This window comes from Neodiprion pinetum, chromosome 4 (assembly GCF_021155775.2).
Source record: "Neodiprion pinetum isolate iyNeoPine1 chromosome 4, iyNeoPine1.2, whole genome shotgun sequence".
Taxonomy (NCBI): Eukaryota; Metazoa; Arthropoda; class Insecta; order Hymenoptera; family Diprionidae; genus Neodiprion; species Neodiprion pinetum.
In genome coordinates, this window is record NC_060235.2 from 18405598 (window position 1) to 18422987 (window position 17390).

General features: G+C 38.3%; 2 protein-coding genes across 2 annotated transcripts; both read right to left on the reverse strand.

The window, feature by feature from the left end:
• Positions 1-8599: 8599 nt before the first annotated feature.
• Positions 8600-16574, reverse strand: LOC124217542 (defective transmitter release). The gene is made up of 12 exons (XM_069135533.1): positions 16445-16574; positions 15696-16372; positions 15535-15626; positions 15235-15456; positions 15028-15170; positions 14798-14961; positions 14652-14737; positions 14458-14579; positions 14156-14371; positions 13814-14087; positions 12751-13742; positions 8600-9448 (listed from the first exon to the last, which is right to left on the reverse strand). The coding sequence occupies exons 1-12, from the start codon at positions 16472-16474 to the stop codon at positions 9047-9049; spliced, it is 3420 nt and encodes a 1139-aa protein (XP_068991634.1). The 5' UTR covers positions 16475-16574; the 3' UTR covers positions 8600-9046.
• Positions 9770-12119, reverse strand: LOC138190893 (uncharacterized). The gene is made up of 2 exons (XM_069135532.1): positions 11538-12119; positions 9770-11412 (listed from the first exon to the last, which is right to left on the reverse strand). Exons 1-2 carry the CDS (start codon positions 12019-12021, stop codon positions 10085-10087), a joined length of 1812 nt encoding a protein of 603 aa, XP_068991633.1. The 5' UTR covers positions 12022-12119; the 3' UTR covers positions 9770-10084.
• Positions 16575-17390: the final 816 nt, after the last annotated feature.

Genomic DNA, 17390 nt, shown 5'->3' on the forward strand with positions numbered 1-17390 from the left:
GACTAACTAATAAAGATATAAAAATTCGAATTATCTTTCTAGTTATACGTCTCTAGTCACATACATACATGTATGATAATGTATTTATCGTCTTAAAATAAGAAGTACACATAACAAATGGGAAGAGAAGAAGAGGAAACCTTATGATTGATAAAGTTGAACGTTAATTTGTATATAATATTCATCGTTATAGGATTAATTCATCGTTTTTTAACTATCAAACCCGCATCAATGAAGATGATCGCAAAAACACTTTTTCAATCTCTTTTTATATCGGAAGAAAAACCGCGTAAACGAGAGAAAAAAAAAATAATAATAATAATAAAAAATACAACCGCCAATACGAAAATTAGAAATACTTTTACCGACAGCTGTAAGTATGTAGTAAAAATTGAATAGATAAATACATTGAAGTTTAGGAGAGAAGTGAAACGAGAAAAAGTGGTTCACAGGAAAATTTCTATTTCAATTAATCGCAATTACCGTTTTTTTTACCTATATTCAATTTGTCGTTGTTTTTCTTCCTCCGTACGTTCTTTTCAGTTAGTCGGCGTTGAAAGAAAGGTCGAAACAACAGCAACTATTTAAACTGCTTTCACACGCTCTTCGTTTAGTATAATACGAGTACCTTGAATTTTACATTATTCGATTTGATCCTGCAAGAAATTAGGTATATCGTATACGATATAATTACACATATACACCGCATTTGCATATTTATAATTAAATACCGCAGTCTCGTATCTATCTTATACATACATGTAACATCGCAAACTCACTAATATTATTATTATTATTATTATGCGTATAATATACTATATTACAGATATCCAGATAAAATAGAAATATAGGCATACGTGACGCGTTTACCTATCGTTACATTATTATTATTATTACTATTATTATCCATTCGTTGTTATAGGTATACATATTTATACAACATAATAATAATTATTTATTAAGTAGTGTAATACAAACATGTAGCGGGTCCTATTTCAATCAGAAGGATGATGCGTGAGTGATGTAATTATTTGAAAGAACGGGAAATGGGGGTACAAGTATATAACCGGATTCAAGGAAGATTTGCAGGAAAGTGTAATTTTAATTTTATCGCCGATTATATTATACGCGTGCGATAAACTAAACTTTATAAATTCATACGTATAATAACGGTAACAATAATTTATATCTTTCTACGCTTGTTGTTATTTTTGTTATCACAAATTATAACGTCGCTGTCACAATCATCATCTTCATTACTATTATTATTATTATTGTTGTTGTTGTTGATATTATTGTTATTATTATTGTTATTACCCGTTCAATCCTACTGCTGCAACGCGTAGCATAACGAGATTCTATTAAGCATTATGTGTGTGCGTGTGTATGTCTGTGTATACTTGTAGAGAAGAAAAGAGAGAAAGAAGAAACAATTAGAAGTATGCGGAGTTTTTTTTCTGTCATTCATATTCTGCTGAATTGAATGAAAAGAAAAAAAAAAAAACTTTTCCTGCATATCATCATTTTGCTACAGTTTGTCTCGTGTTTCATTTTCCATTCATTTACGCGATTCTTTCAAATCAAATATATGTACATGTATCAATATATTGTAGATTAGGCGTATAATACAGTATATTATACGTATCATACATACGTGCGATGTATATGACAAGGAAGAGGATAAAAAGATGATGGTGAAATAAGATGAAAACCAAAATCGCTCAGGGGGAATTCGCAAAATCGTACTTTCAAACGGAAATTGTTCGACCAAATGTAGTGTGAACAATGATCAACAGAAACGACAAGAAAGAACTATAATAATATTAATAACAATAATAATAGTGATAATGACATTTTAATTATCGATATTTACGCGTTAATAACAATATTATTAATTGATTACAAGAGGAGAATAAAACACACGGGAAAAACGAAAAGAAAAAAAATTACGCGTTACGTGTGAAACGTTGCTGCAGTGGGGCCGTAATTTTATATATATATATATATATATATATATATATATATGTGTGTGTATTTTTAAAAAAGTCCTCTTTGAAATAACAGCAAGATAGAAATTTTTTTCACCTGTAATTGTTCGTCAACGGTGAAATTCACCGATTCACTTATCAGCAATCGTGAACGGGGCGCGGTTATACATACACATAGGTATGTGTAATAGGGGCATAAATAAACAATAACGTAAGAAAAAAAACACAAAAAGACAGAAAAATGTTTTCTAATATTGCTGATAATTTAAGTATGAAAATTGGAGAGATGATATCTTTTTCCGTTTTCTTTTTCAATTTTTTTTTTCCTACATACCGATAAATTTTTTTTTTTCCGTTCTCACATTGGTAACCGTAATTTACGGAATCTACTCCATACACATTTATACATACATAAATATACATATAATATATAGATTCGTCGTGCAATTCGAAACTGTGGAAGTATATTAGGACATATATGTATAGTATATATACATATGTACGTATATGAAATTGAAAAATAATAAATTGTGTGATCGGTATAAAAAAAAACAAAAAAAAATAAATAAAAAAAAATAAAACAATATTGCGGTGCAAAAATAATAATAATAATAATAATAATAATAATAATAATACATATTGTTTGTACACATGAATGTATAAGCATGATGATACGCCACATACATACATTATACTATATGAATATAATGGTTATAAAAATAACATATAATATATATGTATACAATATATTATATACATTATATATATATATATGATATATATATGATATCATATATATATATAACAAAAAAAAGTCAGAAGTGCAAAAAAAAAAAAAAAAATTATTAATCACGTCGCCGCCGTGCAGGATGAAGAATTTGGAAAAAGGGGGGGGATCCAAAAAGAGAATAGGAAAGGAAAGACGAAGAAATGAGTGAATTATATAATTGAATAAAGATTCATCTTAATACATTATATAATAATCAGAATACTAATATGGTTTGATTATATGTATATGAAATTAGGCTATAGAAAATACCTACGATTAATAATCATTATTGTATACTGTATACGTGATCGTGCGAATTATTATTTTACGCCTGCAGTCGGACGTACAATTTATGTATATTATAATATTAATATTATATACATGCATACAGCTGTAGAGGACTTAATATACGTTAAACAAACTATAATAATAATAATAATAATAATAACAATTTAAATTATTATACGTATATGCACAACTAATTTACTCCAACCCCCCCCCCCCCCCCACCCCCCACACACACCGTCTTACGGACGCGGTTATGTATAAAACAAATCGCGCATCGCTTAACGGTGGCCGAGTCTATATGTAATAATAATAACAATACTAATAACAATAATAATGATAATGATAATATGGGTTATTTATAACAATAATAACAATAAGGTGAATAAAATGATAATACAATTGAAAAATTCGTTCCAAGAACGATATTATTATACCTATATTTATACCACTAAACTACTATACATTTATAATATATATATGTATATATATATATATATATATATCTTTCTGTATGGATACTGCTATGTACGCGATTGCACTGTTTTTTCGTCAAAAACCCTTCGTATTCGATCCGAAAAATACATATATGTATGTATGTATACACACACGCGCACACATACACACAGGTAGGTATATACATATATAATCACGTCAATTCTCGGAGTTGACGGAAAATAACTTAGAGTAATACATGTACGCATAATTTGTAAGTATGTGTACGCACACCCAATATGTTAAACATACCTGCATTCGTATTGTATATTTATATGTACAACGTATATACGTATATACTGATATACAGAGGGCTCAGGGCTCGGCCACTGCCTACGTAATAACTTCAGGCTTGATTCTCTTTCTGTGCACAGCGAGGGATGTGCGGGGAATCTGTATCTATTTATTTAATAAATGCTGCTGAAAGATGGTATAAAAATTGTATGTGAAAAGTGGGGGAAGAAAAAAAAAACTGCTAGCATTAAGTAAATATAATAACGAAAAGAAATGAGCAAATAAATAAAAAATTAAAATGAAACAAACAAATCTATACAACATTAATATATCTCTAGGATTTATTATTATGTGTAGTTTTAGCATTATTATTGTTATTGTATACGTGCGTACATAAAACTATCGATCGTCTGTATTAAATCTTATCATATCGTATATCAATTATACGTACATACATACAAATATATTATGTATTATACACATATACGAGCACCATCGAGAATATTTATTATCGATCGTTGAAAATCGCGAATCGACACTTTTATCATATGACAACGTTACCTATTGTTGTTGTTGTTGTTGTTATTATTAATTATATTATTAGGTGTATAATTTCGAGCTGGATCGTGATTATGTTTCTCACAATAGTTAGTGACACGATATCGCTATTTATTACTATTATATTATTAATTACTTTAATTTTGTCGCGAACAAACAAGTTTTGCGGCAGGTCACAAAACAACCCGCCGATTAAATGCATGCCCGTGATACGTGCATGTATGTATATAATATACATGTGTTTGTACATCCCTGTGATCAATAATAATCGTAATAACAATGATGAAGATGATAATAACAGCACCAGAAGTGTCGATGCGCAACGCTAATTACGTATAGTCGTAATATAAATTGATAAGTATTATGCGTATGATAAAAATTTATGGGGAATCAAGAGATCGAGAAAACATACGTATGGGGACATATGTATACCTATGTATAATGTAGAGATACCAGATTTATAAAATCTTATAATATACATATTATATGTATCATCTTGATGAGGCGAATGAAGAAGCAAGGAAGTGAGAGAAGAAAAGATTTATTATTATTATTACCGCCGTCATCGGATGATCGCCCGCCTAATGGTACAAGAACGTGCGCCGTTGTACGACACTTTACCACGCGTGAATGTAAAATGGCAATTTTTTCTCTCTTCTATCGTATTTACGCGAAAAACATGAGGATACGTTCGAAAAGGTTGAAGTTGAAAAACTGATGAATTAATGGTAAAAAGTCATCACGAACTTTATAAAAAATAATCACGTTCCTTGGTGGTTTCAGGTACCACGTGTAATAGTAGAATGGCAGGTTTACGATTTTTTTTTCTTCTCGTGAATCATATTGTTAATTAACGGTAGATAGTCGTACGTACCGGCGGTTACGCCGTTTCATTATCAACCGTACGACAAAAGAATCATTCCAACCAATGATACGTAAGGTCGCATGTGCGTTTTTTTTTTCTCTCAACCCACGCAAGAATTTTCGACACGCGAAGATATTTCAATTTCACGAAATAATTGAAAAAATTTCAGAGTCTTTTAAAACTGTTTGTGTTTAGAAAAGTCGGGAATGTTTTTGCACAACGCGGAAGACGAAGCGTTTATTTCTTTTATTTTCCAATACTTATTAGCACTCTTTGGTTTTCCATTTCCTAGATGATTCTCGCCTAATTCTAAGCCGCGTTGCAGTTCTCAGCATCCGTTTAAATTTCGTTATTCAGCTTCGTCAGCGGACGCTCTCGCCCCCGGTATTCGAGTACGTAAGGGAGCTCTCCTCCGGGTCGAATCTCCAGTCGTCGATCAGCTTTCAGCGAAGCTGTTACGGAACGACGCTCAGCTATACGTATATATCTCTTATTATCGTATTTCAAGGAGTTAAATTAGCAATTTCTCATTGACACCCTACCTTTGTTCAATTGATTTATTCTGTTGTATTGAGAGTACGTAAGGTTTCATTTTGCATTCAATGATTATCGCAAAGCGACCAGGATCCCTTTAGCCTGCTTCTAGGCCAGAAACTCATCTTCGCAATGTCTCAGTCGATTCTCCTCTTGCTGGCTAACTTTAGTTTCTCTCAGCCTCAAGGCCTACCGTCACAGACATATCATCTTAGTAAGAATTATTCATTCCTTGTTAATTCAACATTATATTCAATAAACTTACTTCTCAATAACCTTCTGCAGCCACCTCGACTCTTAATAACAAAAAATGTTCGTTACGACTTTATACAGTTACGTTCAATATTATTTGTTGAGAAAATAACATTTTTTTTTTTAAGTCTACCCGAAATCGATAGATCTTTATGTTTCGATTTCGAGTTTTAGCGCCGTTTACGAGAAAAAAATCAAAAATGGCAGATGCGACCTTATAACATTTATAAATGTGATGATTAAAAATGTATTTTGGTGCCGAAAGGCTGTATCCACCGAACACAAGGCTTTAACCCTTCGTTGCTTGTTTCGGCTAATTTTACTGTAGATATGCGTTTTAATTGCTTTTTTACTGAGAAAAAAAAAAATAATGATACGCTCTTTTACCACCAAATTCACACTCTTGGCGCATTCCTTGTACTATTAGACACGCGATATATTTATGATCGTTGTGTGTGTGTGTGTGTGTGTGTATGGAAAATCCAACAAAAACATCTAAATAAATAGGAATGAAAATTATAGGCCCGTTGATACCACAAAATAATGTAATAATAATCATAATAATGAAATCCATTTTGTAGATGTGAGTTTGCCTACGTAATACACGGAGGGAAAGGAATTCTTGAACGAACAAAATAGGTTTCGTTGGCGTGGACATTCACTTCAATCTAGTATCCCTCATTTGTTCCAAATACGATCACTTCAATTCATCAATTTCGATTTAGTTGGTTTGTCAAAAAGACTTAGTCGATCGAATTCTTTGGTTCGACAAAAACCTTTCTCGTCGCGATCAAGTAAAATATTGATTCAAGCGAACCTTTTCATGTGTTCTTCAAATTAATTCAACTAAATATCATATCATTTGAAGTTTACGTATGGTTCCTTCAAATAGCATGTTCATTGACAGAAACAATTAGGTACCTACTTTAAATAAAATAAGTACATGAATCTAGGGAACAAATTTACATGGATTGAACATGGTTGAATCAGTTGCACTAATTTGTTTTACGAGGTAAAAGAAACCTCACATTTTTTGGAACAAATAGCGAATATATTCATCTTAAACATCAGTATACTAGTACTATATACGGCAACTATAGATGGTGAACTTTCTCGCTACGGAAATGGCTTCAGAGAGAGTTAAAGCCGGGTAGTCGGTTAGAAAATCAGATACAGATAACGTAAGATAAATTTATCATCAGACCTATTACAAACGAAAAAAGCTTAATACGAAGCTTCGAATGTTCGAAATTGATATTGAGGACAATTTAACAAAAACTATTGTCATATGTTCATTATATACTTCTACATATACAGCACAATAAGTTTTCGGGTTTTACTCGTGAAATATTAAGTAAATCCCACGGAGTTTTAAGTCAACAGAATTATAAATGATATCATTCGAAGAATGCGTTTTCTGCGCTTAAATATTGAAGAACTTTAATGTTCAGTCCATGAATAAGATTTTTGTAACAGCAAATTTCATTACCTGCTTCAATCATTGAACTCTTGACTCAACGAATCATGATTTAGAACAAGCCTAATTTGTACTAATACAACAATTTTATACTTTTGAAGCAAAAGATTGAGGTGCGTTCAATTAAATTTTTAGTCATTTCAATAACACATTTTCTTGATACAAAATTCGCACTATCGCAAGAAACTAGCGCCATGTTATCTTGAATAAAATAATAACATGATCATTCAAAGGCTGGATTCAATTCTATATTAAATTGTCACAACTATTTCGTTGGACAAAAGTATTTTATTGAATTAAGTAAGTATTATGTTCACCGCATTTGACTATAGCATTTAGTTGAATCAAATGAATGTCACCCGACTCAAATAATTTTCATCTTTTTTGATTTTAATCTTTCCCTCCGTGCAGGTATAATATATATATATCGTACACGTCATCACGAATTTTACCTCCACGAGAGTTTTTCCAACAGCGAAACGATTCGTGCGCCTAATTCAGGCAACCGAATCGTTTCGATGTTATAAAAACTCACGGTATGGGTATATATTTGAATATTATATGTGTGCGCGTGTGTAGCATATAATGACATGGTATATCATAATACACAGAACTCATTTCGGTAACGATAAAAACAGAATGAAAGCGAGATTAGCAAAAAAATAAATTTAGAAAAGGAATAGGCATTAAAAACGGGAAAAAATTTCAAGGTCCTTGATTGCTTAAAAGTTCTTGAAACGAATGGTATGCGATCGTTTGCTTGATTTGTTTTTTTCTTCTTCACCGTCGTGAAGAATAATTAATGTGACAAATGAACATACAACAAGAGAGACGAAGTACTGAGGTTACATGATACACGACATCACGTATCTATGTGCTTCTTCGCTCTTTTAGATTACTCGTCTATATCTGCGTAAAAATTTGTAACGGCAGTTCAGTGATAATTTTCTCTTTCTCAAACCGCTGGGGCATTTACAGCTTGCCGTACATCCCATCTTACATTCTAGATAAAAAGTAGAGAATGCGAGGAGTTTTGAAAAATGCTATATACTTATATAGTGTTTACAATCGTTCGTTTAATAGCTCATTCATGAGATGAATAATTATTACACTCAAATAAATTGTAGTCTTTTGAAAAATTACTAAAAAAATAAACAAAAAAAAAAAAAAAAATGCGAACAACCAAACAAGAGTAACAACAACAAACTAATATTAGTAACTTGTCTCAGACCAATATGATATACATAGAATAATAAATTTACAAAAATGAATGATTGAAAAAAAATAGGAAACTTATAATAACGCATTGGAATGACATCTGAAATTGCCTTCCTGTGCAGTTGTCGTAAAGAGCGCCTGATTAATTCAATTATAATTTCTAGTTCATCTCATTAGTTAATCGATTAATTATCTTTCCTTTGTAGGACGCGAGGATATCTTCGACCCATCTTCGTTTACCCGCACTATCCCACATCATGCAGGCGTCTTCATTATTACAGATACGAACGAATGTAGGGTTGTTTTTGTGTTGCAAAGTGTCGATGCGTTGGGATACTCGCCGCGGTAGGACCGCGGTGATTCTTTGATTATTATTCGCTGCTCTCCTGAAGAGCGACAAGCATCTCCAAAGTTTTGGTAACTTTCCTGGCTACAACATGACCGCAGTCCTCGACTTCGTGCTGCTGGACGACTTTGGCCTCGTCCTCGGTTTCGTCTTCCCCCTTTTGCCCCGACGACCTCTGCTGGCCACCGTCTCCGAAATCCTTGTCTTCGTCCTGCAGCCTCGGTTTCAACTCTTCGATCAACGGCGATGCTCCGACCCTTAAAACGTCCTCCTCACCACCACCGGTTCCAAACATCTCGAACTTCCTCCCGCATCTCAAAAGCCTGTCCTGCTCGTTCATTGCGGCCTCCGTTTCCCGGTGATCCTCCTCCGTGAAGCCACGGAATTGACGGGTCGTTTGTATCGTAGCTGCAGCTGCATCCTGTATCTCGTCGAAGAAGAAAGGTTCGTTAAAATGTACCCAAACATTATTTTTCACGTGTCTCGAGATTGATACTGGCAATTTTCCTGGCCTGATTGCAGAGAGAATTGCAGATAGGAGACTGTGCGGAAGCTCTGATACAAGTGATTGCCGCTGCATGTTATTGGGTTGGGTAATATATTGCTTACGTCCATTCTCCACGTGACGTAACTCATTCGATCATAGCAAAGCCAATCGAGCAATTGAGCCTATGGGTCAAATAACGGCTTAAGTCGACTTAAGTTTTGGCATAAAAAAGGCAAGTAAAGATTCAACAGTCGATATTTCAATTTTGACAAGGCATTTTACAAGGAACTTTTATTTTTTTACATAGGTGGGGTACCCAAAAATGATATACAAACGTAATAACAATTATTAAATATTGTCCAATACAGTGCTATCACGGAAATTCGGAGTAAGACTTAAGTCGTTTTTTTGTAGAACGACTTTTAATCTGTACAAACACGTTTTTGGATTAAAATAATATGATGACGATAATAGTCAAACCAGTTTCTACTGTAATGGGTGTTTCATGGTCGCGGTGAACACATATAAAAAAAGCTAAACTAGGAATTGACATTTAAAAAACGGCATGTATCAGGTTCAATCAGAGTCCATTTCGTCTGTTTCAGCCGAATCATTGTCGTTGCAGGTACCCCGCAGCACATTTTTATACCATTCCCTATTAACCGGTTTTACAAAAGGCATTAAAGATAGCACGTCATTTTTTTTAGCTGTCTTAATTCCAACAGGAGCCGGGTTTGCTAATGCTAGTTCGGTATCTTTACTTACAAAAGCGTTTAATTTGAACAGGTTGAAATTTTGCGGAGCGCCATTATAGTCCGCGTAAACGGACATGGTGCCTGTTGGCTTGTATGATAACTTCACATACTTTTGGATCGTGAATTTCTTTCCCTTAGCTTTTGGAACCTTTAGAAAAAATGAATCCAAAGTTTTATCCCATTCTTTTAATAAGTGGGCACTCATCTCTGCTTCGAAAGCTTTTGGTTTGTGCCTTACGGTCCTCATTATTTCGAGATACTCGATAGGATTTTCGACGGTCTCTACTTTTTTTAAAACAGTTCCGTAAACACCGAAATTTCTATCGCATTGGCAGTATGAATGACCTCGCACCGGAAAGATGTGATTTATTTCAACTCCCATTTTGACCGACAACCAAGCACAATATCGTACGAGAGTCTTGTTTTTATTTTGCCCCCCACAGGAGTCAGACAAAAGAACTACTTTTTTTAATTCTGGATTTTCAGTCAATTTTTTTACCAGAAAATCGTTCAAAAAACTACACACAGAGTTACCGTTCTTGCCACCATCACATTCTAAGAAGCAAAAAAATTTGCTGTCACCGTCATTAAAACAGTGTGTGTTGAAAACATACAGCCACAATAATCGCTTGTAAAATTGTGCGCTAACGTTCAGTTTTGGAAGCGGAAGATTTTGTGCGTAGTCGAACTCAACAGTTAGAGTATCATCGTTAATATTCTTTGTGCACTGTTGCCGCAAAACCTTGTATTCCGCAACTTTTACTTCATGTAGACGGAACGATTCCTTACACGGATCTGATGAATTTGCCGATAGTTTGATTTTACATTCGGTGCAAAAATCACAGACGTCTGTTTTACGTTGCCTAAACGAGTAATCACTATTTTCCCGAAAATATCTATGGTACGTTGGGTACTTTAGTGAGAGCTGCTTCCCTGTTTTATCAAAGTAATATTCTTGGAATGCGTGAAACATTTTTTTTACGTTTAAGTCTGGATTCTCGAAGTACTTTCTTTCAGTTTTGGAGCTTCCATAATGCGATTTTTTGTTCGGGAAAGTCGACCAATGCTCCTTCACTAAACTCCATACCACGTTCGAAATTTTGGCAGGGTTGGGTTGCTTACCCCTTTTTTCTGTAGCAACTGTCGTACCTGAAACAATCAGTATTTTCATATTTTAATCCAGACCTGACTTGTTTTGTTATAAGACGCCAATAAACGAGTCAAGCATTCGTAAATATTGATTTATTTAGAAAGAAAATAATATAAACATTTACCTGATTTACAAAATCGGAGCACCGTTTTCATTCTGGATTCAGTTATTTGGAGAAGAGACAGAAAAAATCCTTTACAGACAGTTTTATCCTGGCCATCTACTTTGAAAGAATATTTCCAAGACCAAGATCTGTTCTTCCGTTTTGTTACGGTTTTGACGTATTTGATTTCTTCACGTTGTATACAACTGATTAAAAAAGTGTCCTGACTCGGTTTCTCAGCCATTGCCCAGAAAGTCTTGAAAATTTCACGCTGACGTTTATAATCGAAAGAAGACGAACAGTTTTTCTTGCAGCAGTCGGTAGTGTGCCTGAATTTTTTTCGAGGTATTTTATTCCCACTTTGAGAAGCGTAACTTTTACCACTGTTACGCTTAAGCTTCTTTCTATTTTGTTCCCATCTATCTTGTCGAATTTTTCTCTTTTTCCCCGTAACTGTAGCAGTAGGGCTAGTCGATGCTGTTGTAGTTGTTGTAGATTCGTTCATTATTTCGCGCAGAAAATATTGCAGCTTTACACGAAATCTAACAGACAGGCAGATAAACACGTGCGTCTGTTTAGCGGAGGCGCGTGGATTAGCCTACTTCGCTTCGCTGCTACTGCCGGCTAACTGAATGGCGGTGCGCGCACCGCTTGTTATGGTTACTACAGCATTAAAAGTTGACGAAAACATCCAAGATTCACAGGGTTTATAGCGAAGATTATACAGAACACCGAGATCAGCTTCTTTGAAAAAGTGACTTAAGTCGACTTAAGTCGTTATTTGACCCATAGGCTCAATTGTTAAACTGATTTGTCGGTCTATTTAATGAATCGATAGAAAAAAATGGTCCAAGGGAGAAAGTGATTGCACTGAAATCTGATTCGATGGACGAAAGATTGTGTCCAGCGGAAAATGGGCATGGAAAGCTAATACGACCCGGAAACATTGGAGCGTTATTACGTATACCACGGTTTCACCGTACAGCATAAGTGATAAAATTTCAGAGTAAGGTCCACATAGTCCCACTAACACAGTAAAACGAATTGCATATTCATCGGTTGACATTGTCGCGACCAAACTTTTATACCTGCACAGAGGCATTAGACATACGGTGAATAAGTCATGGGCACTGTGGACTAAGTGATGAGCCATTCTAGATCGGTGTATCACTGTCCGTTCCCATACGAGATACATATAACCTCCCGAAATGTGCACGCCTGCATTTTAACCTACCTCCGCATAGTCGTGGACGTCAAAGTCTTGCGCCGGCATTTTACCCCGAGCCATGGCCTCCCGGGACTTGTCCATCAGGGCGCTTGCCGATTTTTTGGCCCGCTCTCTCTGCTCGGGGGTTTTCGGCGCGTTCACGTTTCTCGTGATTCTAGCCCTCAGTGCGGCATCCATGTTGGGGAATTCAGCCTCGTGAGAAAGATTCGTCGCGAAGTCACCGTCACCGGAATAACGACTTGATGTCCGTTGATCGGCCGATCCCACGTTTGTTTCTCCCGTCTCCAACGGCGTCAGACACTTGTTTGTTTCGAAGATACTTGCGGCCGACTTCAGGTCGTCCAATTCGCCCCGGAAATCCTCGCGCTCCTCCAGCGAGAGCTTTTCCCCCGTCTCTCGGATCAGCGTGGATATGCAGCTGTCCAACAGTGGCGACGGCTTCACCGTTTGCCTCCGGGTTTCCCTCACGACGTGTCTTCTGCACCTCTCGGCCACGCTCTCGAAGCTCTCGTTAGCTCCTCGAGGCACCTCCGGGTCCCCGCCCCCAGCCTCCACGATCAGCAACTTTTTTCGGCTGACTTCAGGGCCTTCGATTTCGTGCGCACGTTTACCGCCCCCCGTCTGCTTCACCGCGAAGTGATTGGGGGCTGGGTCTTCCGGACCCCTGACCACCAGCGAGCCCATCGCTGAAGTCAAGGACTCTTCTTCCCGCTGCTTCAGGATCTTCCTTACCCTCTGCTTCCGCTCCTTGGTGTTCCACCATTGCCCCGTTTCTTCTCGAGACTTCGAATCATCCGTTTCCTCGCTCCGTTTACTCTCGCCCCCCCAACATCTGACTACTTCTCCGTTTTTGTAGACGATACCGTTTTCTTCTGTGAACTTCCTGATGTCTTCGCAGAACTCCTTCATCTCCTCTCGCACCGAACTCAGCTGCGAGCTAATGTGATTTTCCGACGTTGACAGTGGTTCCTCAGACGATTCATCGCCCTCGGCAGAAACTGGAACATCAGATCAAAATCTGAGGATACAGCATCACTGTAAATATAATTTTCTTTTAGCCCTATAGTACCATTTCTCATATCCTCAACCAGAACGCAGTCCTTTTTCACGGATACGGGCGACCTGACAACGTTGTTATCACCCTCAACCGGCCGCAGAATCTCCTTTCCTAAATCGGTGCCGAGGACACAGTCAGAGTCTGGTGAACAAGCTTGGTCTACTCTGTGCATCCTGTTGTCTAGGACACGTCGGGCCAACCGCTTCCTTTCCAGGTCACCCGCAACATGTTCCTTTATCTCCGTCATATCTTCAATTAGTCTCGGAGGTTTCCCTGGTGCGCGAATCTGCAGGTAAATTCGTTGTATTTTTTATTATTTCGAACGAGTTTAGGCGTTCACGGTCCAAAGCTCACCTCGGCTTTCCAGGGTAGAAGAAGCTCCTTGATCTGTTCATCCGAAGCCTTCCTTTCGGAGTCTACCAACAAAGCTTGACTTCCCGATCTCTGGGACTCGCTCACTCCCGACAAATCTTCGACGTAGTGATCCCGTTCATCTTCGTTTTCATAGTCGCTCGACGAAGACGGAGACGGAGACGAAGACACTGCCTTCACCCTATCTTCTACCTCCAGCTGGAAAATCAGCATGGAATCAAAATCACTGGTGAGTATAATATTAACTTGCGTCCTTGTCAGGGTTGTAAATTTCACCAACTCACCAGTTCCGACGAAACTCTGCAGTCGGTACAGCCTTTGGCCGCCTCGACGTTTTCCGACTGTTCCTTTTCCTCCTTTTCAGCAGCCGCCACTGCCTCGAAGTGCTTTTTTCTGCTCAGCAAAGCTAACGGTTCGGAGTGCAATTTCCAACATTCAAATCACCATTTTACATGTCTGTGTCGATATTACAAGTTACCTGCAACACTATCGTTGATCTTTTTCTGTTCCGCCTGGATCCATCGGTTCCTTTCGGCAATTTCTTCCTCCGGTCCGCCGCGCATCCTAAATAAAATAAAAATCGGCTTCACCGATAATTCAGGCAGGTTCGCGCTACCAACTTACCAAGCTTCGGCGCAAGCTCGGTCCCGCGGAAATACCGGGCGGTCGTCGAGGTAGGTTAACTTCTTACACTTCAGGGTCATAGTTTTTCGGTACATTTTTATAGACTTTATCACCGGGTTTCCGGTCAGCGTGACTACTCGAAGGCTCTTCATCGCTCCGAGGACCTGTATGGATAACGAGAGTCACGGTTAAACGATAAAACGATCTAGTGTCGAGAGTTTAACACTCGCCTCGACCACCTCGATGGATTCGATCCGATTGTGCGACAAGTCGAGAATCGTGACGTGGTCCAAGTCTTTAAGGTGTTCGAAGTCGGCTGTTTCGCGGAGGTAGTTGTGAGACAGATGAAGCGTCTTCAGGTTCTTCAAGCTGTCTGAAAGGTAAAACGGTCGGGAATTGAACAAATTTGTCGAACGCTCGACGGGAATCCGACTCACCGAGGTTCTCGATCATCCTTATGCTGTTGTGAGCGAGATTCAGAGTGTCCAGCTTCGGTAGGCACTCCAAATTCTCGATCTTGCTGATCAAGTTGTGATGCAGGAAGAGGCACCTCAGTTCACCTTGGTTATCGAGATTCGCTATCTCCCGGATACCGTTGCTTTCAAGCCATAAACACTTCAGGCCAGTGTAACGTTCGAGACTCTCAATGAACGAAAACCCTAATAAACCGTGGTTTCCGATATCAATCTTGCACTAAACGGTATCTAACGACAGTGATTGCCATCATTTCGTCTCACCTTTGAAGTGGAGGTAGAGTACGTCGTTCAGATAAGGGGTCTGGTACAAATTGTTTTCCTTGCAGTGTTTAAGGATGAATTCCTCGGTCATTCTAAGGACAGAGTTGAAACGATTTCCTTTAGAACAGTCCTGCGTAATTGAATCGGCATCGTTACGTCACCTTGTGCCGTGCTTCTTCTCGTCGTAATCGTACGTTTTTCCTTTGATAAAGTTTTCCGGCGGCTTCCTCATCAGTTCCTCGTATATCGACTCTTCGGAATCGGAGCCGTCCGATCCAAAGCTTGCCAAATCTGCGTAAATCGCGTTTCCCCGGGCGATTTTCTCCTCTGCAAATTCCTCCTCTCTCGTTTCACCGGTTATTGACTCCACCGGATTCTCCGCGGCCTTTAACCTTCTCAGTTTCTCCACTGCCTCCGATTTTGTAAACGGCATCTCAAGCTCACCGTCGTTACAAACCTCCTCCAACGAGTCGTCCGAGCCGCTGCTTATCACGCGCTCCGATTCGTCATCCCCCGGGTGAAACTCGGCCTTGACAGCGTCCAAGGCATCGTCCCGTTCCTGTTCGATCCTCCTCTTCGCCTCCGCGATTTCCGCCAACCTTCGCACGACGTCATCTTCGTCCTGCGGCCCGCTATCTTCTGTCATTTTTGATAATTCGATCAGACTGGTCTCCGCCTTCTTGGATATCACCACGTTAGCTTTGTCCACATCCTCGACGATGTCTCTCAAACTCTCCAAGACCTTGTTCGGGTCATCCCTACCCGCATCTCCCAACCTTTTTGATAACTCTTCATCGATGTCGCTGAGGTCATTGAAGCGTGGTTGAACCGCCTCGATCTGGACATGAATTGTCTTATTAACTTGAGTGAGCAAAAGGGAAGGCCAGAAGCTGCTGAATTGTATTGTAACCTGAATTATCCGGAACAACGATCCTTGCATGATTTCAAGCACCGCGTAGATGGCGCAAGTATAACTATAAACCCTGCGAATGTATAGTGTACACGTATTTTCCTCACACCATTTTTACACCTATTGTAATTGTGCGTTTGAATAGTCGGGTGTATAAGTTGAATTTTCAATTCAAATTGTATTCGTTGCATAAAACGATTGACGAGTATGTTCGTACGCAGCCGGTGTCAGTCGGTGAAGATGTGCCAATGTACCATTATTACAGTTAAAACTCTGCGAAAACTTCACCCCGAGGATACTCGTTTCCTTTACATCACAATGTGGTCTTTACTTCGAATGCTGATTTAAACAATTTTGAATACCCACCGGTTCTCGCTCGTTTCCTGACCCGCGAGTTTCCACTTCAGCCGGCTGACTCATGGGACGAAGTCTGACCAGTCAATGAAAAGTGATCGAATGCATAGAGCTCATGAGTTGCGGCGAACAGCAGAGGCGTGTGTTGGGCACTTACGTCTTGGCTGTTTATACCTTCGTTCGAAACACGGCGACAGGGTAAATTTGACAAGCAACTTTTGCGACAGGGTCAAGTCTCTACGTTACTGATCCACGAAGAAAACAGAGGACTGTTACCGTGGCGACGCGTTTCGGTTATATTCTTCACGACGCGGTCGTTTGGTCGATCGAATGGAGCGAGTCATATCATACGCGTGCATTTGGTGCAGCTTGTCGGTATCACGGGATCAATAAATGGTGATGGTACCTGAGGTCGAGCGGCCGCTCTGTACCTTATACGTGCCATGGTTTATACTTGGAAATTTGAAATTGATTGGATTCTCGATTCCTCCTCGACTTCGAGATCTGACAATGATGGACCAGTCCATGTACGCCGGTCGGCCAGACTGTCTCCGGGTTTTTAACAGGTCGCATTTCAATGCCCGGCTAGTTT

Bases quoted from the DNA above. Each gene is read 5' to 3' on its own strand.
- LOC138190893 (XM_069135532.1), bottom strand. From the start codon at position 12,021: ATGAACGAATCTACAACAACTACAACAGCATCGACTAGCCCTACTGCT. The intron at 11,413-11,537 runs GTAAATGTTTAT...TGATTGTTTCAG, and splicing joins GCTCCGATTTTGTAAATCAG to GTACGACAGTTGCTACAGAA.
- LOC124217542 (XM_069135533.1), bottom strand. From the start codon at position 16,474: ATGCAAGGATCGTTGTTCCGGATAATTCAG. The intron at 16,373-16,444 runs GTTACAATACAA...ATTCATGTCCAG, and splicing joins CGTTGTTCCGGATAATTCAG to ATCGAGGCGGTTCAACCACG. The intron at 13,743-13,813 runs GTACTATAGGGC...CTGATGTTCCAG, and splicing joins GGTTGAGGATATGAGAAATG to TTTCTGCCGAGGGCGATGAA.